At 39.6% G+C, this 23905-nt stretch overlaps 1 protein-coding gene across 2 annotated transcripts in view; it reads left to right on the top strand.

The window, feature by feature from the left end:
• Positions 1-23905, top strand: part of CACNA1D (calcium voltage-gated channel subunit alpha1 D) — a 419514-nt gene that overhangs the window by 248979 nt on the left and 146630 nt on the right. For both annotated transcript variants that reach the window (XM_045024186.1, XM_045024187.1), the window contains exon 9: positions 12460-12629. In XM_045024186.1, coding sequence (XP_044880121.1) covers positions 12460-12629 — 170 coding nt within the window. The remainder of the gene's footprint in view (positions 1-12459; positions 12630-23905) is intronic.

Raw genomic sequence — 23905 nt, 5'->3', positions numbered from 1 at the left:
AAGCGAATTTCAAAGTTGCATATGCACATAAACACTGAGACTGGACTTTAATTTGCCCATGTGAATATTCATGTAGCACACTTAAGTCTTTCAAGATACCAGAGCAACACCCTAAGATTTGTCTGACCAACCACAACTAACCAGAATAGCCTGATTGGTGAATGGTGTGTCTCGAATTCTGCAAGAGAACTGTTCATTATGCAGCCATATAGCTAATAAAAATGGCAAAATAATAAAAAAAAAACAGAATAATTTCAATGACAAATAAATTCAAGGAAATTGCAATTTGCCACCAGATATCTTGTGGGTGTAAAAGTAGGCTAGGTTCATCAGATAAATTATTCATAGTGAATCATTCACTCAGCTCTAGAATTTAGGAGTAAGAATCAGGAAAAAAGATACATAGGTATGCAATAATTATTTTGCTGTGACTTTTGTGGGCCACGTTCAGATGTGATTTGTAAAGCAGTGTAAATTAGACTCTCTTAGTTTCAGCCAGATTTCTTGAGACTTAGAAGTTAAAGTAGGATAGCAGCAATGTTCAACTTACACCTTTTACTGACTCTTTGGGTTGAGACAGATTAGGTAAGTAGAGGCATAGATGTGAGGGAATCTAACCACTGAAGAGAGTCTTATGCTCAACTCAGCAGGGTTCAGCTGGAAGCCACACCTGAAAGTATTTAACAAGTGGGGTGACCAGACACAAATGTGAAAAATCGGGACAGAGGATGGGGGGTAATAGGAGCCTATATAAGAAAAAGATCCAAAAATTGGGACTGTCCCTATAAAATCGGGACATCTGGTCACCCTATTAACAAGTGAATTCTAACTCCGCTGTTGGCTGCAGGCTGCTGTTTCCATTGGAATTACTGTCTGCTAGTGAGAAAAAGGAAAGTGAAGTGTATGCTGGTGCTTGTTTAATTGTCATCAAAACTGACATTTTTATCAATGGCAATGGGTGTGAACAGTAGCTGGTAGCTGGCAGCAGAGTTGTAAGACATCTCGTAAGTATTACTTTTTTGTGACCCATACACCTGACACTAAAAGGAGCTTTCCATTCATCTCCAAAATGCTTAACCACTGTTCCTGCATAATAATGCATTGCTGGCACAAACGTGCTGCCAGTCCACAAGATGACATAATTTTTGCTCTTTTAGTTTAACTGCTCCTTTCATGAGACTGATCCAAAACATGCACATTCACTCATCTCCTTCAGAATAGCCTTCAGCAATCTGACAGGCAGGCAGGGAAACATTAGTTGAGCATTCACACTATGGGCCACATTTTCAAATTCACATTGTTCTTGCAGTAGTTGTCCATACGGAGCCAGATGCTTACCTGAAACCGAGCAGGGCTTGGCTGCTACAAAGCTGGTCTTGGCCACCTTTGCATTCCCCTTATCATAGCCGTGGAACCAGGGGAGCTACTCAGGCCAGGGGCTGACCACTTTTTGGCTGCGCTAAACCTGAGTGGTACTGAGACCTCATGTGCCTGGTTGCAGTGCCATTCACTCATATTTGGAAAGGGTGGGGGGTCAGACTGTTGCAGAGGAGTGAAGGGATGCCTAAGCAGGGAAGAGGAGATCAGGTCAGGGAGAGGGGACAAATCTATGCTCCGCAAAAACGTTAAATGGTGCTCTGCAGCCCCTGCCCTTATCCTGGTACAATCTGTCTTGGATCCCCTTGCATACCTAGTGCAGCCTGTGGTCCTGACAGTACCCAGAATTTGCTATAGCATAGGGATCTGTGGTCATGCTTTCTTTTGCTAGCTGTGTCCACAGCGCCAGACACAGGGAGGTGGGTGTGGGGTAGCAGGCAATGCAGTTGCTCTGCTCCATTCAAGGGTCTCCCTAGGCAGGTGGACTAGGCAAGATAATTTTAGGGCAGCTTTGCACTGATGGAGCAGCACAGAGTTGTCCTATCACAGCTGAGGAGCTGGTCCACAGGATCCAATTCTGAGAGATACTGAAGGTCTCCAGAGAGGTGCTCAGCACCTCAAAAGGTGGGGCCCACACACTCTGAGCTCATAAATCCCATAAAGTACAAGGCATATAAATTGATAGTGGGTCTCATTTGCATTGATCTGTGTTACAACTTAAAATGAAATAGAATATTAAATACATTACCCAAAAACAGGGTGTGGAGGGGAAATGCATAAACATATATATACCTTTCAGATACCTTTTCAAGTAAAAATAACATTTTTCAATATTAATTCACCAATTCAATACACACTAAACTGTTTTTCTGTGAACAAAGAAAATAATAAATGACAAAACTTCATTATTTATTTATCAAGAGGCATAGCTTTTAATGATGCATGATAATCTATTCCTCAAGACAGTCCTTATCATTGGAGGTTGTATTCTGCTGAAGGCATTAGTACTTCTTTGGGTAGCCATGGGAACAAATAAGAAGATCTTTCAAACGCACATTAATAAATCTCTGTAAGTTGCATTTACTTCCTTACTTAAGAACACCAAAGCATATGATTTGACATGTCCTTATATATATCCTTCTACATGAAAGGCTTGCAGGTTACTAAAATAGTTTTTTTTTTTGCATCTCATTATTATGACACTATTTGCAATGCAGCAATATATGTATAAAATAATTCTAGGAACTAAGAGCACAGCACTCATACATGCTAATCTCACCCGCAATGATAATCAGTTCATGTAATGTAAAATATGGTAGCCAAGATAAGCATGTACACCTAAGAACCTTTGTCTACAGTACACATGGAAAAATCATAGAAAAAGACATTTAAATAATGATACACAAAATAGAAAATGGCAGTGAACTGTCATCCATAATCTCCTGGCTAAAGGAAAATGAACAGATTATGACAGTGTTCCTTTTCTTGGCAGAGCAAAGGCTAATAGAAAAAAAGCAAAAGGAAAAGATAAAAAGTATATAAATAAAGAAAGCATGCATGAGAAAGGAGAGGAAATGGTATTCAGCTCTAGTACTCTGCAGGTTATGAACTGAACTATGTTATTTTATTGTTGTGCAAGTGATCACATGGCTGGCTGAAATAAAAGTCTGACTCCGCCATAACATTACAAAAATAAAGCTTGATCCTGTGAAGTGCTGATCACTTCTTGGAAGGTGGTGAGCACCATCAACTCCAAAAAATGTTATGGGTCTTGAGGGTGCTCATTACATTGGCAGATTGAACCCATTAAAAGATGTAGTAACACACATAAAAAGCACCCTTTCACAATGTATCTTCCATAAATCCATCATGCCTTTGTTTAGTGCTGACTCAAAAAGGTCCCTTCCTAGGAGAAATGCAGCATGCCTTCAGGTTGCCCACACACATAGCAGGACAACTCCATCATAGAACCAGTAGGTCTCCACTTTACAGTGTGTGCTAACAAGCCAGCATCTTGCATGGAGCTGGCTCCATGCCATTCAAGGAGTCCACTACCCCTACAGACGTCTGTCACCTCTTGCTGCGCTCCTTTGTGCAGCAGAACTGCACCAGGACTGCCATGGCCGGAATGTACCGTATATCTTGCTCAGTTGCTAACTCTAACTGACTACATTAACTAGATAAAGGAAGTGACTATCATAGATAATGTTTTCCTTATAAAGGACCCAATCCTCCTTACCTGAGCTTAATTCCCACTGGGATCAATAGGAGTTCAGGAGAAATAAAGACTTCAGGATCCAGCATACAGTTATTTTAGACTTGCAACAGAGCAAGGAACTATACTGTATATGTATCAGAGGGGTAGCCGTGTTAGTCTGGATCTGTAAAAGCAGCAAAGAATCCTGTGGCACCTTATAGACTAACAGACGTTATAGACTAACAGACGTTTTATACTGTATATAAAAACCCAGTAATTAAGGATATAGTCTACATTATAGTTTGTCTATTTTATTTGTCTCTCTGTTTCATGGTATATTTGCAACCAGGTGTGAGTGCTTGTGTATATTTATTTGTACTGTTTAAAGGTTGAATTCTTTGTCTGATTTGAGTGTAATTCATTGATTGATTTGGTTACTACTCCATGAAACCCTCTCTATGTGGTATTCATCCACATTGTACACGTGTAAGTACAAAAATTCCATTATTATGTGAATCCTCTCTTCAGACAAATGGGGATTTGGGGAATCTGCATTGATGGCTGGGTAGGTTGTATCAGTGGTTCTCAGTGCTGTGTTCTGGCTAATCTCATTTAGGAGATGGTCCTTTAAGGACTCTGTGGTTGGTCTAACATGCCCTGAGTTAGGCTGAGCCAGACAGAGAATCAGAGCTGTAACCAGCTCCCAGACTGCATGTCCCGCACCGCCACTCTGCTATGCTAAGCAGTTCTCCCCCACAGAAGAAAATCTATCCCAATATAAAGAGAGAATCTCTGTTTATGCATAGCAGCAGAAACCATTTGGCTTCTTTAGAAAGACCTGGCATGAAATAATTGCTCCAAAGTATCAGAGCACGAATGTACACTGTTGCAATTTGTATGCTTTTGCCTCAGCATTGCTTGTTGCAGGTGAGGTGGTACTGTACTTGCATAGATAAACTGATCAGGGGGCAGTCACCAGATCCTCATTTGGCAAAAAGACAAAAGACCATTTTCAGTCAGCAAGGAGCAAAGCTGCCAGTTCAGTCACTAAATACATTGAATTCTTGAAGGGGAATCTGTAAGCAATTCTGTACTCCGTGATCTCACATTGGCTCTGCAAACTCAGCTGACTTTGACTCAGTTATAATATGGCTACCTTTTATAGAGTAGACAGGACTTCAGAAATCTTTTCTCTGGTTACAGAATATTATTAAGGACCTGTCTGTGCTACAAATTAAGATCATGTTGAATTTGATCAATGGACAGTCACGTTACAGGCAGACATCAGTGGTACTGTATTTGGGAAGAAGGGGAAATCGGAATTAGGTAGATAATAGGTCACTAATCAAAAGGCAGGTTACTTTGAAGGAAGAAGATACTTTGAAAGAAAATAGAGAAGTTGATGAAAAACATATTTGATTTTAAGACTTTGTAGAAGTGTTTCTCATTAGGCCAGACTTGCAAAAAGGTATTCCTCGCAATGTTGGCAGGGTGGCCTACAAGTCTTAGCCTGGGAGCATGTTGTGTTTAAAAATATGAATCAGTAATCAGTTTGGCTGTTTTTAAACTGTAGGAGTTAAAACAAAAATAGAAGTTTGTTGATTCATATTCTTATTAAATGCTCATTAAAAGAGCTTTATTTTTAAATTGAGATTTTACAGGCAGTAGGCCAGAATTTGAGCTCATATATGCTAGTGTAACCCAAAGTAACTCTGCCAAAGTTTATAGTTTACACTGGTGTGAAAGCAGAGTCTGGCCCAATCAAATTTGGAGGAGGACACCTATGAAGACTATAGTGATAACAAGCTAATCTCATATGGCGAAATTCTGCTCTCCCACATGCACACATGGTTTCTATTAATTTCAGAGAAGGCCAGGTGTGTATGTCTAAGGGATGGTTTTTTCACCTTTGTACTGTGACAGAAAACCTACCATACAGCCAAATTCTGCATTCAGTTAACTTCAATGGAGTTGAATAGGTTTAACTCATGGTTTTAAATGGAGAACCATGAAGGGAATTACACTCCCTTACATGGTCAGCTTTTTTTAAATAAAAGTGAAAAACATCATAATCTTGGGGATAAAGTGCTGCTGCAACTTCCCCCACTGATAAATTGCAGTCACAGTTCACCATGACAATGCTTGACTTCTATGCTGTGTTTAAAAAAAACACAAAAAATTAACCGTGTATGTAGAGGACTGTGTTTAATTCCCTGTGTGCACTTATTTTAATAAAAAGTGAAAGATAAAAGCTGGTTCAGCCATGAATGAAGTGCTGCTAGAAGTAGCAGCCGTGCCAATTGTTTCATTTTTTAAATGACTTGTTTTACTTTGATCCTTTCAATAGCAGCAGCTTTCAATAGTGCTTAACCCACAAACACCATATATCCATCACTCTTATGACGCAAACCTGAACAACTTAACTGAGCAAATTAAGAAGTCTTAGCAGCAGCCAACAAAAGTCCCTTGTCTTGATTCCACAGCACACCAGGGTAGCTATTTTCTCAAGAGATACCACCCCTGGGATAGCAGACCCACAGCTAAGTGGGCAAATCACAGAAATGAGCACTGCCCCTTTTGTATCCAATATGGGCTTAAAACCAGCCTTCTGTGACGCAAACAGGATTTTCTAAAGCAGCGGCTCTCAACCTTTCCAGACTACTGTGCCCCTTTCCGGTGTCTGGTTTGTCTTGCATACCCCCAAGTTCCACCTCACTTAAAAACTACTTGCTTACAAAATCAGACATAAAAATACAGAAGTGTCAGAGCACACTATTACTGAAAAATAGCTTACTTTCTCATGTATACCATATAATTATAAAATAAATCAGTTGGAATATAAATATTGTACTTACATTTCAGTCTATAGGGCAGTATAAACAAGTAATTGTCTGTATGAAATTTTAGTTTGTACTGACTTTGCTAGTGATTTTTATATAGCCTGTTGTAAAACTAGGCAAGTATCTAGGTGAGTTGATGTACCCCCTGGAAGACCTCTGTGTACCCCCAGGGGTACACGTATCCCTGGTTGAGAACCACTGTTCTAAAGGACTTATGACCCTGTCTGCCCAAACAACTAAACTTTTTAAAATTTGCAATAAAGCCCTTAATTCTCAGACAGATCTGCTGAGGGGCTTTTTTTTCATAAATATTTTTGGTAAAAGGAGATACCCTTTTTAAGTATCTCCTCTCGGGATGCTTGGTGGAGAATAGTAAAGGGAAAGTGAGTGCTGGTGTTCTCCAGCTTCATTAAAACGCCATCTAGTAAATCAGGATGATGTTCTGTGGATGCCAAATCTAATTTTTGTTGAATTAAGTCCTAATTGGGAAGAGCTGTAGTAAATGCCTCCAGATTTAGTTTCTGCAATATCAAGTGAAAGACAAAAGTGGAGTGATTGCATGTGAAGAGCTCTTTAATTCTTGAATAAATTAAACAATTAATATATTTGCTTTGCGAAAAGGCCCAAAGCAGTTCATGGAACACTTTTACGCCACTCTAGGAAGGTAATATACTGACACCAAACTTAGATGTAATATTTAAAAATAAGAAGCTTTCTTTTATTTCCATGTCATACAGTATTGGCAACCCAACTCTGTACCTGTGATTGCACATATCTTATTGAAAATATTTGAGCTAAATTCTGCAGCTCTTATTTTTTTAAAACTCACATTTATTTCCTAATGTGTCATTTCATGTGAAGAAAAGTTACTAGCTTCAAAAGGATAAGGGCTTCAACAATTGTCCCTGTGACATCATATTAACTGGGAAGCATTTTCTGATGAGGGCTGATAAAATTCAGTTCCTACTCTAAATAAAGAGACATAAAATTGATACTAAAATTGCTCATTACCTGTGTTTGCATTTCAGCCCTTAATGAACAACTGTACCAAACTAAGAAAGGGTGGAGAGAACAGATTTCATTTTAAGGAGGGGCTCATTAAAGCTTCTTAAACTGTCTATGGTCACTGAGCTCTGTATAAAAATTTAATGGGGAAGAACTTTTTTAGATCTTGACATATCCCTGAGTTGTAGTTCCTTTAAGAAAAAAGAAATACCTAAAGGGGACATTTCTGAGGAAGTTTACACCAGTGTAGACTTTGTCGGTTGGCAAACTAAGCCTTAAAAATGTAGGATTGGCAGTGGAGGGCCTGCAGTGGTAAATCTAGTGGTATGAACAATCCATAACTTTTAGGAACGTGATATGGAATGAAAAAATGTTCAGGGTGTAACAGTTGAAATTCAGAGTGTGAGGATATCATATTTAGCTGGGAGCTCCCATTGCTTTCTCTATTAACACGGATATAGCTCCCACTCCCACAAAGGTCAGCATAAATCCAGACTATCTTCTATAGGGTGTGCCAGTTTGTGGACACTGGGGTTTACCAGGGACTATGGACAGTCTGGGAATTTTATGGAAATGTTGCTGTAAATTTAAAGGGATCTTTTCCCACATTGGTTCTGCCACTGATGGTTTGGGTTATGCTTGAATATACATTTCCAGATTTCGTGACAATTACAAGCACAGCTGCTTTATTGAGCTCACTATTCAACCAAATACTAATGCCATTGCTCTTGAAGTAATGGGTCAAATGTATATAGTTTGGAGTTGCATCATGTGTGAATCCCAAGAAAATATCTTTTATTTACATGGAATGCTACAGTGAATGAGAGCAGTATAAACTGATCTCCTTCATGTGTAAATTATACAGAGAGAACAGCTAGGTGAGGTAATATCATTTATTCGACCAGTTTCTGTTTGTAGAAGGGACAAGCTTTTGAGCTTCGCAGAGCTCTTCCTCTTCCTGTGAAGCTCGAAAGCTTGTCCCTTCCACCAATAGAAGATATTACCTCACCTACCTTGTCTCTCTCATGACCAACGTGACTACAACAACACTGCAAACTATAAATTATATAAGCATTCCAAACGAGAGAAAACTAAGTAGATTCTACTCTATTTATTTTTTAGATTTATTTACATATTCTCACAATTCTTTAAACTATTAAAATCATTGCAGCTGATATTTTGATAGGTTCTTCTTATCAATAAACTAGTGAAGGTTATAAGTAGGTTATGCCCCTGCACCATAATCATGCCTCTCCCTGGAGTAGCAGTGTCAGGGGCCACCCATCTGCACAAGGGCTGGTGGTAGCTTGCCCCTGCTCCTCTTTGGAGTACAGTTCCCTCACTGGACTACTGCTCCTTGCCTTAAGGAGGGCTGTATGGGTGAGGGATGACACAGCCTCCAGTCAACCAGGAAGATTCTGCAGAGGGAGGACTCAGAGAACAGAGCTGAATACTCTATTAAAATGAACAGGGCAGTTCATACCTCTCAAAGCTATTGTTTCAGGCTGTCCGCATTAGTTACACTCAGGAAATGTTTACAAGGTTTTCTTGGCAACCGTGAGGTCTAGAAACAGAATTTATTTTTGAATGAAAGTTGCCATTTCAATGGCATAGCCAGGGCAGAAGCCTTAGGTATGTGCCTATACTTATTCCTTAGTACAGCCCTGTGCCCAAGGGGACTCTGCACTACCTGTACATCAGGGAGCACGGCTCCCAGTTGGCACTCTCTGTAACAAAGTGGATGGAGGAATGTGGGTCATCAGACGCAGGGCTACACAAATCCACTGGCCAAAACTTCTCTCCTAAGGGGAGCATTGGGTGTGTCTCCCTGGCTGTCCCACTTTCTGCCACTGGGTTGGGATGGATTCCATCCACCCTGCCAAACTGGACATAGGTGCACTGCCCAAGAGTTGACCCCTTCTCATAAGTCTGCAGTTTTCTTTCCAGAAAGTCATTAATTTTCTTAACTTTCAATAAATCAATCGCAACATAAATATCTACATTAGTGTTCTAGTAAAAATACGGAAGGCCAAATTCTTCTCTTACTTGCACTGGTGTAAAATCTTAGCAACTTCATCGACTTCAATAGTAGATTTACACTGATGGAACTGAGGGCAGAATCTAATTTGCAGAAGATACATTGATGCCATTTGTATTTGCACTAGTTAAACACAGTGTTTCAGTTCACTAATGGCTCTTCCACTTTTGAAGATTGCTATCTTTTAAGGCCTGACCCTGCAAATGCTGGCTACTGGTATAGCATTTACTGCTGGCGTATGCCCAGATTGATTTTAGATATATATATGTTGCATGTGTGTGTGTTTATAAATGCATACATCCACCATGTTTTATCATCTTCCTTATGACAGTGTAAGGAACCTTCTCATGCTCCCCTAAAGCTGATCCTGCTGCTACTTGTGTGTATTCCCAGTTATGTCTCCAGGCTTACCAAGAAAAATAGGTAGTTGCTACTTGTTACTCCTCTTAGCACTGCAGAGCCAATATCACACTGGGATAGTGAGCTGCACTCTTTTCTGGCATGTATATTCATCATCAACAGCAATGTTAAGTATTTTACCACTGCCGAATCCTTACTTGTGATAATGCCCAAAAGCAAAAAGAGCTCAATTTGACTTTCAGATTCCATGTTGAAATTTACAGGGCTGGTAGTTAGGAAAAACATCTTTTTGCTTATAAACTGAGCAAACTTGACATGGAAATCATAGATTCAAGAAACTAGTAACCCCACAATGCCATTTCCCAGTCACTTTTCAGAGTATAACTGCACATGAAAAGCCAGATTTTAAGCAAAACCTCAACCCAGCCTCCTTATTTTGTGAGCACAATTCTGGGCCTGCCTTTCGTCTCCTGGAAGGAACTGTGGATGGAAATATTAGTATTTAGCTAAGAGATAGGCAGGCACAAATAGTTAATTAGCTAGCTAATTTATATTTCTCTCTATTGCATTTTCTTTCTCTATAGATTATAAGTGGCAGCAAGATCAATCAGTAAGTCCCCTTGCTCTGAATGAAATCCATGAAAGTTTTGTCTGAGCGAGGACTGAGTTGGGACTTGAGGACATGGCTCTCAGTGTATTAATGCACTGGCTTGGGTTCAAATCCCAGTTCTGAACAAAAATAAAAATGAGCTTATTTGTCTACTTGTCATTGTCAATAGACATTTGTCCATATAATAAAATTACGGAATAACGTAATCCCAAGGCTTATTTAGAGCTGTCAGAACTAGCATAATGGGCATGTTGAAATGCAGTAGCAGAGCTGTGTGAGGAAGTTTGCATAGTGCCTGCCCTCACTCTCTGTAACTGTAGCCAGTCCAACTGTAGAAAAAGTCAAAATCACACAAAAATGTTAATAGAAGGACAATAAAAATTGGCCAGTGTGGGATTGTTGGGAGTGGGTGTTTGTTTTGCAATGCTCATTTGCTTGTGGTGTCTATTCTGTCATTTCCTGTGCAATGTATTGATCACTATTAGATCGTATAAACTAGATTAGAAGTCGATATTTGAAGTACAAATATCTGGTCTGCATACCTACATTTGATGTAAACCATTTTATTTAGTTTCTAATACCTAGCAGTTGTAATATTTTTTGTAAATGATTGAATTAAAAATTCAGTTACTTGCTCCCCAAGCTGTAATGTCATTTCATTAAAGTGAAACCCAAACGATGGGCATTTTCTTTTGTAATAATCACCGATATAAATGTGGGCCAGTCTAACAGGCACAATCTAGCCCATCTTATTTCGGAGGTATCTATATGAATACTTCTTTGTTAAGCTTCTTTTGTGACCTGTCACAAACTGGCTGGAAATTTTCCAAGAGAGTATGCTTTACTTTCCAAATAATGGGACCAATTTCTTCCCTTGGTAGAAGGGTAAAACTCCTATTGAATCCAAAGGAAGAGTTGCCAGCCTATCTGTGGACAAAATTAGGTCCAATGATAGGTTTAAGATGGGGACCTGTCAGATCTTTTGCAAGAAGTCCTATAGTGATAGTACTACCACTTGTAACCTATTTGCACCCTATGGTTCTTTACACAAGTACCAGATCTGTTGGTACTTAAGCACCTTAGAAAATGTTTGAACACTCTAGCAAAGGAATTCCTGGAGCTCACAGCCATGATATTGCAGTGTGTCTCAAAAATCTGTGTGGACCATGTGTCAAAGTGCATGTTGCAAGAAATTTGGAAGTCATTGTGGTAACACCTGGGTATAAGTAAGGGCAGCGTATGAGCCACATACCATTTGAAGATAATCTCGCGATAAGAAGTGGCACAAGGGATGAATGGAATCACAAAAGGCTGAACTAGATAGAGTATATTTCCTAACGAATGGACAACCAGTCAAAAGAGCATAATCCTGATTTATGAGTAACAGGATTTGGGAGGCCGTCTCACAGAGAACAAAGGGGGAAAAGGTTCAGAATCTTGAGCAAGCTCTCTACTTGACCTAATGGAAAGTAAGACAACCTAAGGGAGATCCTTTGTCTGTGAAGCATAGTCAGGACAGGTAATGAGATAAACAGTTTTGGCAAAGCACCTAACTCAGAGTTAGCAGAGGTGAGGGCAAGTCTAAAGCAGCATCTTCTTTTTGTGTTGGAAGCAGCACTCTCTCCAAGTACCCTCAGTTCAGTTGGGGTGTACATTGCTAAAACCGGGAGTATAAATTGTGGTTGAGCCAGACAGAATAATGTTTAATTTTTTTAATTAGACTTAAACTTCACAACAGTTGTGGCTTCAAAGAGTGTAGAGGCCAAAATCATAGAATCTGTACTCTTTGGTAAATAGAATTCTTGATTTTTATAAACTATATTTATTACCAGTTATGAAAAGTGTAGCTTGAAGGAAATTTGGCATGAACTTTTAGCACCACAGTCTTGCTTTGAACGAATCTTTCAAATCTTCTGTATAATATCTTTAGTTCTTTTGCTGTGTCAAATCTATTCTTCAATGTAGATTCCTCGTCAAAAATGCCATGCAGCCTTATAATCAATATTTGTTCTGTTTTATCTGAATTCAATAGGGAATTTTCCAAGGAAAGAGAAAAAGCCAAAGCCCGAGGGGACTTTCAGAAGCTACGTGAAAAGCAGCAGCTTGAAGAGGATCTGAAGGGATATTTAGATTGGATTACACAGGCAGAAGACATTGACCCTGAGAATGAGGAGGAGGGTGATGAAGAAGGCAAACGGAACAGTATGTATTCTTTACACTTTATACTCCCACTGAAAGACAATTGAACTGCTTGGAGAAAAGTTAAAATAAGGGAGAGGATATAGCATATCAAATATTACTGTACTAATTTAGTTTTGTGTAAAAATTTGCATTAGTTGAGCATCCACATCTTTATTAATATTCATTTACCTACTGCCATAAAAATGGACTGGAAACATATCCCCAGATTTTGCCCTGCTTTACTCCTGTACAAATCGTAATCCACACTCTATTTTGATACCCACTATTAAGGTTTGAAAAGCATTGTTTTATAAAGGTTCTCTATTTTATTTTTGGTTTCTAAAATAATAGTGGCTATACAAATTGCATGCAACTCAATGACATTTCAAATCTAGACTCTTGCTGGCATAGCCAAAAGGGATATATGATTGTCAGTGACTGTGTGTATTAGAGTTAGAAGAAAATGGCTCTGAAAAGTACATTCTTAACTCCACATTCAAACCTATTTAAGAAATAGAAGACATTGAGAAAAACCTAAAGATAAGCTTCTATTGCATTAAAAAGGTGGTTTCCACTAATTCTGTGAGGAAAGAAATTACACCTCAGACATCCCCTCCTGTCTAGCAGTTAAGGCTAGGTCTAGGCAGTGGGTTACTGTACTGCAAGGCAGGGTGTGACTCCACAGTGCACCAATTTGCCATGTAGACAAGCCCTAAGCATGGTATATGAAGATATCTTTATGAGGAGTGTTTACTTGAGGTGAAATACTTGAAATCTTTGTGGACTTTTAGTCAACATTAAAAAACGGTCACTGTTGCTTTCTTTATATAATTCACCTATTATAGAGTACTGTACTAATGACAACGGTAACAATGAATGTTTTAACACCTTCAGATTTATCTCATGAAAGTCCTCAAATGCTTCTACACCAAAAAGTCTTAGCAGAAATGTCTACAATGAAGAGGTTAAATTTATGACTTTGCAACGATTGTACATGGTTTGTTGTTGTCAGCTAAAGTTTGTGTAACTCAGAAATTTCAAATATACATTTAATGGAAAGGTTTTTATACTTTCTACTTTATTTGCAAAGTAGTGGTTAAAGTTTTAATATGAAATGTATAATGCTGTAGATGAGTGACCATGTGGAACCCCATCTGTTGTGGGGTTTCTTAACGAAATGCGGTTACCCATAACATTGGAGGTAGAGGGCCTGATTTTGATACTCCTATATATGTTGAGTACTCCTCAGATAGTTCTACTGGAACCAATGGGAGCTATTTACCCAGCAAGATACTATTCAGTATAAATAGGGGTATCAGAATCTGGTAAGGAGTGATTTGTCATAGACAGAAACTCAGAACAGTATTCCTTATTACATTAATACATATTCATTGTTATTGATATTGCTATTATAGTATTGTTATTTAATTATAAGAAACTGCATTCTTCTTTTAAACATATTTGTTATCATATGTTTAAAATATTTCAATAATGTCTTAGCTTTTGAACATCAATGTAATACTTCACTGATTTGCAAATCAGCATTGTAGCTAGAAATGATTTCCAGGCATAATGTTTGTCAAAACTGGTAAATGCTGCGTGGTTTGTTCCTGGAATTGATTGAAATCATTTTTTTGGTTTTGGAACTTATTGCCACATAAAAATAATATTTAGGCTAACTCCTGTCCCCAGAGTTCCAGATTCCAGAAGATTAGACTTTTGGTTCACAGTGCCAATAAAGTCTGAACCCATGTTACTGTCTTAGAGGAAACAGAGTTTTATCCTTGATACTATGGGAGAGTGGGAGGCAAGCTTGGGCTGGTGTCGTTACCTAAAAGGGGTAATGTATATGTATAAAAGACAGCCCATGCAGAGTTTTTATCCTTGAAAGGTAGAAGAGGCAGAAACAGTCTGGAGTTCACTAAGCATTGCTATTGATCTTACGTGGAAAGCACTCATATACTGGCAAAATGGGTGTCAGTATAAAAGACTAAGATAGATAAAAGAAGTTTGTATGTTTTAGAGAGTACAGTCCGTGTCCACATGGTGGTTGTGGTGATTCAGTCACAGAGATCCCCTTGGGACTGTCACCTGATGTGCTGAGACTATCCCTGAGCCCGTTTTCTCTGCTAGTTTGGGCCTCCAGAACCCTGCCTTGTTGAGTCAGACATGCAAGCCTGCTGCAACACAATCCCAGAGTCTGAACCACACCCTCAAAGCTGCAGACTTAACTGAAAATAGCTTAAGAAGTGCTCCTGTCTCCAGCACCCAGACACCCAGCTCCCAATGGGATCCAAACCCGAAATAAATCTCTTTTACTCTGCATAAAGCTTATACAGGGTAAACTCATAAATTGTCCACCCTCTGTAACACTGACAGAGAGATATGCACAGCTGTTTGCTTCCCCAGGTACTAATCACTTACTCTGGGTTCAGTAATAAACAAAAGTGATTTTATTAAGAATAAAAAGTAGGATTTAAGTGGTTCCAAGTAATTACAGAACAAAGTAAGTCACCAAGTAAAATAAAGCCAAAACACGCAAGGCTAAGCCTAATACATTAAGAAACTGAATACAGGTAAATCTCCCCCTCAGAGATGGTTCAATAAGCTTCTTTCACAGACTAGACTCCTTCCTATTCTGGGCCCAGTCCTTTCCCTGTACAGTTCTTGTTAGTTCCAGCAGCCATCTTAGATGAAAAGCAGGGGATTCCACATGGCTGGGATCCCTTTGTTCTGTTCCACCCCCTTTTATAGCTTTGGCACAAGGTGGGAATCCTTTGTCTCTCTCTGGATTCCCCCCTCCTTCTAAATGGGAAAGTACCGGGTTATAGATGGATTCCAGTATCATGTGACATGTTCACATGTCCTGTGAATCTTCATTACCCACTCGCTGGCACACACGTATACAGGAAGGCTTACAAGTAAACAGAGCCATCTACAACCAATTGTCCTAGTTAATGGGAGCCATCAAGATTCCAAGCCACCATTAATTGCTCACACTTTGAATAATTACAATAGGACCTCAGAGTTATATTTCATATTCCTAGTTTCAGATACAAGAATGATACATTCATACAAATAGGATGAGGACACTCATTAGATTATAAACTTTGTAATGATACCTTACAAGAGACCTTTTGCATAAAGCATATTCTAGTTACATCATATCCACCCTTATAAACATATTTTTATAATATATGTTTATATATGGAGTGCAATGTCACAGTGGTCCTGAACAAAACCTGAGAAAACAGACCTTGTGCAAGGGACCTATACAGGGTCACAATCTTCTTGCCCAACTCAATGGCAGATTGCTGTACATCCACACAGCCACCAATGGGGTTATTGGCCAGGAGACCCATGCAATTTGCAGATGTAGTGGCCAGATCCCATCCCTTCTGCAGCCTGTACTAATCTCAGACCTATACTTGCACTGCCCTAGAGAGACCTGCCCCAGAGCAGTGCTCAGTGACTTGCAATAGGCTGTGGAGATCTGGGAATAGCTTACCTGTGGGTTAGGTTCCCCCATACAGCAGAATCATGTCTTTACTTAGCTGTGGAAAGAATGGGGCGGCCTTTGTCTGTACATTGTTAATGATTATGTTAGTTTAGGTTATGTTAATTGTCAGAAGATACTTCCAGGGCAGGGAATTTGCAGGGGAAAGTAATTAAAATGAATTTTTGGGAAAAACATTAACATTGATGTTCAGACCATGGGCCGCCTTGCAGGGGCAAGGACAGTTATTTATCCCATGTCAAAATGAAACTGATAACATGAGAAATATATGAGGAATGACAGAGGAGAGTCACTTCAACCAATACAATACAACTCTGCTGCTGAGCACTTAACAGGTTACATTTTCTAAGCCCTGTACTAACTAACTAATCACCACAGCACTCTCATTATTCCTATTGACTTCAATGAGAGTTCTTTGAAAATCTGAACCCTAATGCATTTATCAGAACTCCATTGGTACTGCATTGTCTTTGAATTGTTAATGTCCCCTTTGGATGCCTTCAGCTTTTAGACACTGAGGGACCAAGCTTCAGTTCCTCCTCTGGCTATTTTGTACTGTTCCAGCAGTGGAAAGCAGCCAGATAGCTGGCAGATCTGGCCAGCTGGAGATTCCCCAAGCTGTAGCGGGACTTTGCAGCCAGATGTAATTTAGAGGAACCCCAAAATTGCCCTTCAGCAGCCCTAGAAATCAGGGCATGCAAAGGTAGCTTAAAGCCACTTTTTTCTCTCCTGTTTCTTCAGCTGTTCCTAGTGGAGCTCTAGCACCACCAAAGATCTTTCCCCTAGTACCTGCAAAGTAAATAAATAAGTCCATGTATTTTAGCTACTAGTTGAGCTTGTTTGGGAGTTAAGGATACCAGATTCTAGACAGTGGCTACAATTTTCAAAAGCTCTTAAGTGACTTAGGTGCCTACACAGTTTTTGCATCATTTTAACTCTATCAGTTTAAAAATCTGCCAGTGTTTAGATGCCAATTATAGCTAAATCAGTACAAAACTTGTGCTGACAAGCCTTAAGTCCCAGTTTCAAAAGTGACGTAGGCACGTAGGAGCCTAAGGCCTGGTCTACACTATGGGGTTAGGTCGAATTTAGCCGCGTTAGGTCGATTTAAAAATGAATGCGTCCACACAACCAACCTCGTGCCATCGACCTAAAGGGCTCTTAAAATCGACTTCTGTACTCCTCCCCGGCGAGGGGAATAGCACTAAAATTGACTTTGCTGGGTGAAATTTGGGGTAGTGAGAACGCAAATCAAAGGTATTGGCCTCCAGGAGCTATCCCAGAGTGCTTCATTGTGACCGCTCTGGACAGCACTTTGAATTCCGATGCACTAGCCAGATACACAGGAAAAGCTCTGGGAACTTTTGAATTTCATTTCCTGTTTGGTCAGCGTGGCAAACTCAGCAGCACAGGTGACTATGCAGTCCCCCCAGAATTGTAGAGTGTAGAATGTTTCTACGCTCCCCCATCATCTCTGTCCCTGAGGTTATTGCAGATTAAAAGGCAAAAAAACCCCGCACTCACGATGACATGTTTTCCGAGCTCATGCAGTCCTCCCACATTGATAGGGCACAGCTTAATGCTTGGAGGCATTCAGTGGCAGAGGCGAGGAAAAGACATGATGAAGTGTCTGTTGGGGAAGCAAACGGACATGATGATGAAGCATCTGTTGGAGCTGCAGGAAAGCCAACAAAAGCACAGACCCCGGCTGCATCCACTGTATAACCACCTACCCTCATCCCCATGTTCCATAGCCTCCTCACTCAGATGCCCAAGAATGCGCCGGGGCGGGGGAGGGGAAAGGCTCCAGGCACCCAGCCACTCCACTGCAGAGGATGGCCAAAGCAACAGAAGGCTGCAATTCAAACAATTTGATTTTTAGTTTGGCTACAATAAGCAATGTGGCCTTGTCCTTCCCTCCTCCCCACCCCACCCGGGCTACCTTGTCCATTATCTCATTTTTTTAAATTAATAAAGAAAGAATGCATGGTTTCAAAATAATAGTTACTTTATTTTGAATGGGGGGAGGGTGGTTGGCTTACAGGGAATTAAAGTCAAAGGGGGTGGGTTTGCATCAATTGTCACACCGAAGCCTGGCCAGTCATGAAACTGGTTTTCAAAGCCTCTCTGATGTGCAGTGCACCCAGCTGTGCTCTTCTAATCACCCTGGTCTCTGGCGCAAAACGATTGTCTGCTGTTGCTTTCGTGGAGGGAAACCACCCAAACCACCCGCAACAATGTTTTTTGTCCTATCAGGCATTGGGAGCTTAATGTTTTTTGTCCTATCAGGCATTGCCCAGAATTCCAATGGGCAGCAGAGACTGCGGGAACTGCAGGATAGCTACCCACAGTGCACCGCTCCATAAGTCGATGGTAGGCATGGTAGTGAGGATGCACTCCGCCAACTTAATGCGCTTAGTGTGGACATACTCAATCGACTGTATAAAATCGATTTCTAAAAATCGACTTCTATAAAATCACCTAATTTCATAGTGTAGACATACCCTAAATCTCATTGGAAGTCAATAGGACCTAGGGTCCTTATTGCTAAATCTGTGTTTGTTAATAGCACTAAAACTCCTAAGTCACTTAGGTGCTTTTGAAAATTATACCCCCTACTTTCACCTTGGCCTGCAGGGATGCCACCTGCTTTGATCTAAAGCAGAAAAAAAAATGAACAAAAATGAACAAAAATTAGGGCGATGAAAACACCAATGGGCTAGATCCTTATGTGCAGCTGAGATATGGGTGATCCTCCTGTGGCCAGAGACACAGGCTTTAAGTCTATTTTACCCCACATAACAAACAAAGCACATGTAAGCATATGAGAAGGTCTCTGGGCTGTAGTTGTGCCCTTCAGGATACTAAGTGAAAATGAGTTTTGATTTGACTGAGTCATAAAGGTTTTATAATGTGCTGTGCAAAAATGCACTGGTTTTTGTTATACCATAAACTAATGATCTGCCAGTGTCATGTTGACACTAAGCAGGCCCACTTATGTATTCTGAATGGAAATTTGCACTGAATAGGCAATCTCTTAGCCTATTTGTGGAAATGTGTTTTAAAAAGTAGAACTGAATATAATTTTGAGCATGATCTGTGACAATGTGTGAAGAAGGAGTAATGGCTGCAAAGTGGCCTCACTTCCTTCCATTTGACACTCTAAGGCCTTGGCTACACTGGCACTTTACAGCGCTGCAATTTTCTCGCTCAGGGGGTGTGAAAAAACACCCCCCTGAGTGCAGCAAGTTACAGCGCAGTAAAGCGCCAGTGTAAACAGTGCCCCAGCGCTGGGAGGGCAGCTCCCAGCGCTGTAAGCTAATCCCCACGGGGAGGTGGAGTACCTGCAGCGTTGGGAGAGCTCTCTCCCAGCGCTGGCGCCCCGACCACACTCGCACTTCAAAGCGCTGCCGTGGGAGCGCTCCCACAGCAGCGCTTTGGAGTTTCGAGTGTAGTCAAGCCCAAAGATTATCTGAAGGTGCTCTGCTGCATTTCAGATTACATGTGAAGGTATGCATAAAAGGAGGCAAGATCTCTATGTAGATATTCAGCAGATACCTTCAATGAAGGAAGGAGCCCTCTTGTCTGCATTATGAAGTTGAATTTCTGGTTTGGGAGCTTACTGAAGTTTAAATGACAAGCACCAGAATAATGAGCTTGCAGGAAAGAGATGTAAAGACTTGTGAGATAAATTTGGTCACCTTCCAAATATACTCCTACAAATTACTAATTTACGGAAAGGATTCTTTTAGCATAAAGTGTAGAGCTGCTAGCTCCATTCATGCCCCTTTTCCACACGGAACGTTCATGATCACAGACGTGTCTGATCTCTGCACATTCAGAAATAAAGGACTCAATCCTGCAATCTCTTCAAAATTAAACTGTGGATAAAATACTCAAAAGTGCTTGAGTAATTTAGGAGCCTAAATCAATGGGAGTTAGGCTAAGTGACCTATGTACTTTTAAAGTGGGATTTAGGCTTCTAAGTCAGTTCACCATTTTTGAAATTTTAACCTATGTGTCTGTCTTCAGTAACTTAAACATTTTATATCAGTAGTTCTCAAACTTTTGTACTGGTGACCCCTTTCAAATAGCAAGCCTCTGAAAGCAACCCCTCCTTATAAATTAAAAATATGTTTTTATATATTTAACACTACTAGAAATGCTGGAGGCAAAGCAGCGTTTGGGGTGGAGGCTGACAGCTCACTACCCCCCATGTAATAACCTCGCAACCCCCGAGAGGTCCTGACCCCCCAGTTTGAGAACCCCTGTTTTATATGATACCCTTGTGTAATTCTGTAAATTTTTTTACTATTAACCAGCGAGTGTTAGGTACTGTTGAATGGCACACATTCTAACTATTAAGATGAGAAATAAATTGCTAAGATACTTCATAAACTGTTATTTTAATTATGCACCAAATCCCCGTTCCTTCAAATTCAGTGAAAGAACTCCCATTGACTTCAAAGGGACAAGGATTTGGTCTGAAATGCAGAAATCAGTGTAAGTGGTGAAAAATTTTAGATTAGTTGTGAGGCTGGTAATATCATTCTGTGTTTTGTCTGAATTTGCTTGTTTTGTATATGTGGACACATTTTTATTTTTTTGCATTGCAAATGCTGCCATCTACTGCGTAAATGATGGGATTACATATACTTAACATGAAGGGGTTACATTGGACGACTTAATGGAAAAGAAGAAAGGCAGATTTAGCTGCTTTAGCAGTTCTTCTAATAAACATGGTAAAATGTGTTCTGTTTTGCAGTTGAGCATTCTTTTGTGCAAATGATGCATTTTATATGTTGGTTCTTGAAAACATATATGCCTTCTTAAAAATATAGAAATAAACAGCTTTTGCATGCAGACATGCATCATGCATGTAAATGATCTGCTATTTCAAATGCATGCTTCAAACAGATTGCTGTTTGCAGTGCTTTAACTTTCTAAAGGCTCATGTTTATCCCTTAGATTTCCAGTGAACTGTGCCTTTGTTTGAGTGTGTTCTAGTTTAAGCGTAGGCTTACCTTTTCAAAAGGCAAGTGAGCCAGATAGAAAAGCATCTCTTAAATTCAGATATGAAAAAACCTACCAAAGCATTTCAGAAGCTGTATAACTGATTATAGTGTAAGTTTAGAACAGCATGTTTTAGAACTGTAGACTGTACAATTATATTGTTTCGGTTGTTGTGTCCTTCCCTCCCTCCCTCCTCCCACCCCCATTTAATGCAAAATTTAACAAACTAAATACAATGTTCTTACGCTATGTACTTTTTTCCTTTCGTCTTGTTAATTTTTTTTCCTATGGAAAGACTTTTAAAATGTAGCTGCTAATTTCCCGTCTACATCCTTTAAATAATGGCAAACATAGCAACTTGTCAAAATCACAATTATAGCAGTTAGGAAGATCTAGTTCTAGTTTAAAATCCTGCATACAACAGAATTATCAGAGCAATGGCTTACTTGTTGTGGTGAGGCAATCACTTTTGTTAAATAGCAGCTAAGATCTGGAGTGCAGTTGACAAATCTGACCCAGTTATGTATGATATGAAAAATATCAGTCCAAACAGAAATTTGTAAATTGAGAGGATACAGGGGATACATATTAAGGAAAATACCAGAAAAAATAAACAAAATGTAAAATTCAAGTAAATTATTTTGATATTAGATTATATCCTATAAGTAAGTATATCTGCTAATTGAATAAAATATATGTAAAACATTTCAGGAAAATCCTTACTGGATATTTTAAATGGTCTTGTTGATTCAATTTGAAATTATTTATACTCCTTGAACTATTCAATCTACTTTTCTAGTGGCTTGGATAACTTTTACGAGCTGGGATACCTTTTTAAAACATGCTAAAAGACTGCAGTAGTTTTTCATACATACTGGAAGTGAACCAGCTAAACCATTGAGACCATTCACGTGTAAGAGAGGGCTGTAGGATTGGGGCCCTTGACTTTGAGAGTTGGTTTTTCAAAAACAGTCAGCATTGGCCTAACTCTGCTCCTATGTATGTCAATGAGAATTTTACTATTGACTTCAATGGGATCAGAGTTAGGCTCCTACTGTGCACTTAAAAATTCATCCTAAACCATTCTCTTCCAGCCATATGTATTTTTTCATGAACCTCCATCTCCATGGGAAAATTGCAGAAGGACTACAAGATTAGGCCCTCTTTCCTCAGCTAGTTCCAGATAAATCATGTTCTCCATCTGTTTTATTGAGTATACCAGTTTCACAAGACCATGCAGTAATCCCTTAGATCTCAAGTAATCTGTGGAGGGCTAGTTCATTTGGTACATCTGCATAGAGAGCTGGCGCAGTTATACTATTACTATTCGGAGCCAAGCTACCAAAGCCTCCCCACCTGCACCACACCTTCAATGGGGGTTGCCAGCGGAGAGTGAGAACCTATCAGAATGAATACTGACAGGATCAACATTAAGGGCTTGTCTACATGGTGCATTAGTCTGCACTAAAGGGGTATAAATTCTAGTGTGCACTAGCGTGTTGCACACAAACTGGCCTCTGTGGACCCTGCTGGCATGCACTAAAAATTCCCGAGTGTGTTAATGTAGTTCTGTTTGGAACAGGATTACATTAACGCACAGTAGGAAACTTTTAGTGCATGCCAGTTTGTGTGCAACACACTAGTCGCACTAACATTTATACCCCTTTAGTGCACATAAGCCCTAACTCTGTAGGGGATAAACAAGTCCCATAGCTATGGTGTGGCACAGAGCAGATCCCTCCCAGTTAGGATCCCTTAAACACAAACACTGAGTGGCTTCAATGTCAGAGTGTATAGTGCCCCTATTCATTCTCTACATACCTTCCAATTTCTGCAACAAATGAGGCAGGGGTCTGGTGTTTAAAAATATAATGTAATTGTATAATTAAAGACTGTATCATAATGCATACTTGCTGTGAGGCCAGATTAAGGTTGCACAGGCAACCTTAATTCTGGCATTTCCTAACTTTACAGTGTTTGATTTTGCAACTAGAATAATGTTATTTTAATGTGCTTTATTGTTTGTTATTTCCCAGGTTTAAAAAAAAAGCAAACTGGAAAAAAAACCCTCAGCAATTCCATCATGTGTGATTCGAACACCAGTTCTGCTCAGTTCTTTGGATTAGGAGATGTGTGTGTTTATTAAAGATCTCCTGTAGAAATGACCTGAATTACAATATAAGGATGCCTGGGAAATTTTCAATGATAAACTGTTTAACTTGCCCCTTTCGTCGTCTGGTCAGTCTTTAAAATGCCAACCTTTAGAAAGTTCATGTGCTTCCCAGATGTAGGCGGGTAAACAAATAGATATGTGTCTGTTAAACAAATAAGCTTGGCTTTAAAAAATTCTGCAGTGTATTTTTAGAAAATAACAGAAATAGCAACTTGTTCAAGTCACAGTGATATTAATAAGGGATATATAGTTGCGAATCCCACATATAACAGAATTATTGGAGCAGCCAGCTTTGCGGTGGAAAGGCACAATCATTTTAGTTGAATAACAGCTAAGAGTCTGGCAATAGCTGATATATTTGATCTAAATACTGTATGCTTTGGAAAATATCAAATGTTTCATGCGGGGTTTATATTGCTTAAAACAATCATATTACATTTGAAATTGATTCATATAATTTGAAGTAAGGTGATATTTCCTAGTGCTCTAGATGAACTTCCCAGGGGAGCACCAAAAAAAGGGAGCAAATCTTAATAAAGCAAATCCCTGGTTATTTCTGTGCATTCATATTTTCTAGGGAGGAAAAACATGTCT

This window comes from Mauremys mutica, chromosome 7 (genome assembly GCF_020497125.1).
Source record: "Mauremys mutica isolate MM-2020 ecotype Southern chromosome 7, ASM2049712v1, whole genome shotgun sequence".
Classification (NCBI taxonomy): Eukaryota; Metazoa; Chordata; order Testudines; family Geoemydidae; genus Mauremys; species Mauremys mutica.
Note: the sequence above shows the minus strand (reverse complement) of the source record. Positions and strands in the feature narration are given on the sequence as shown.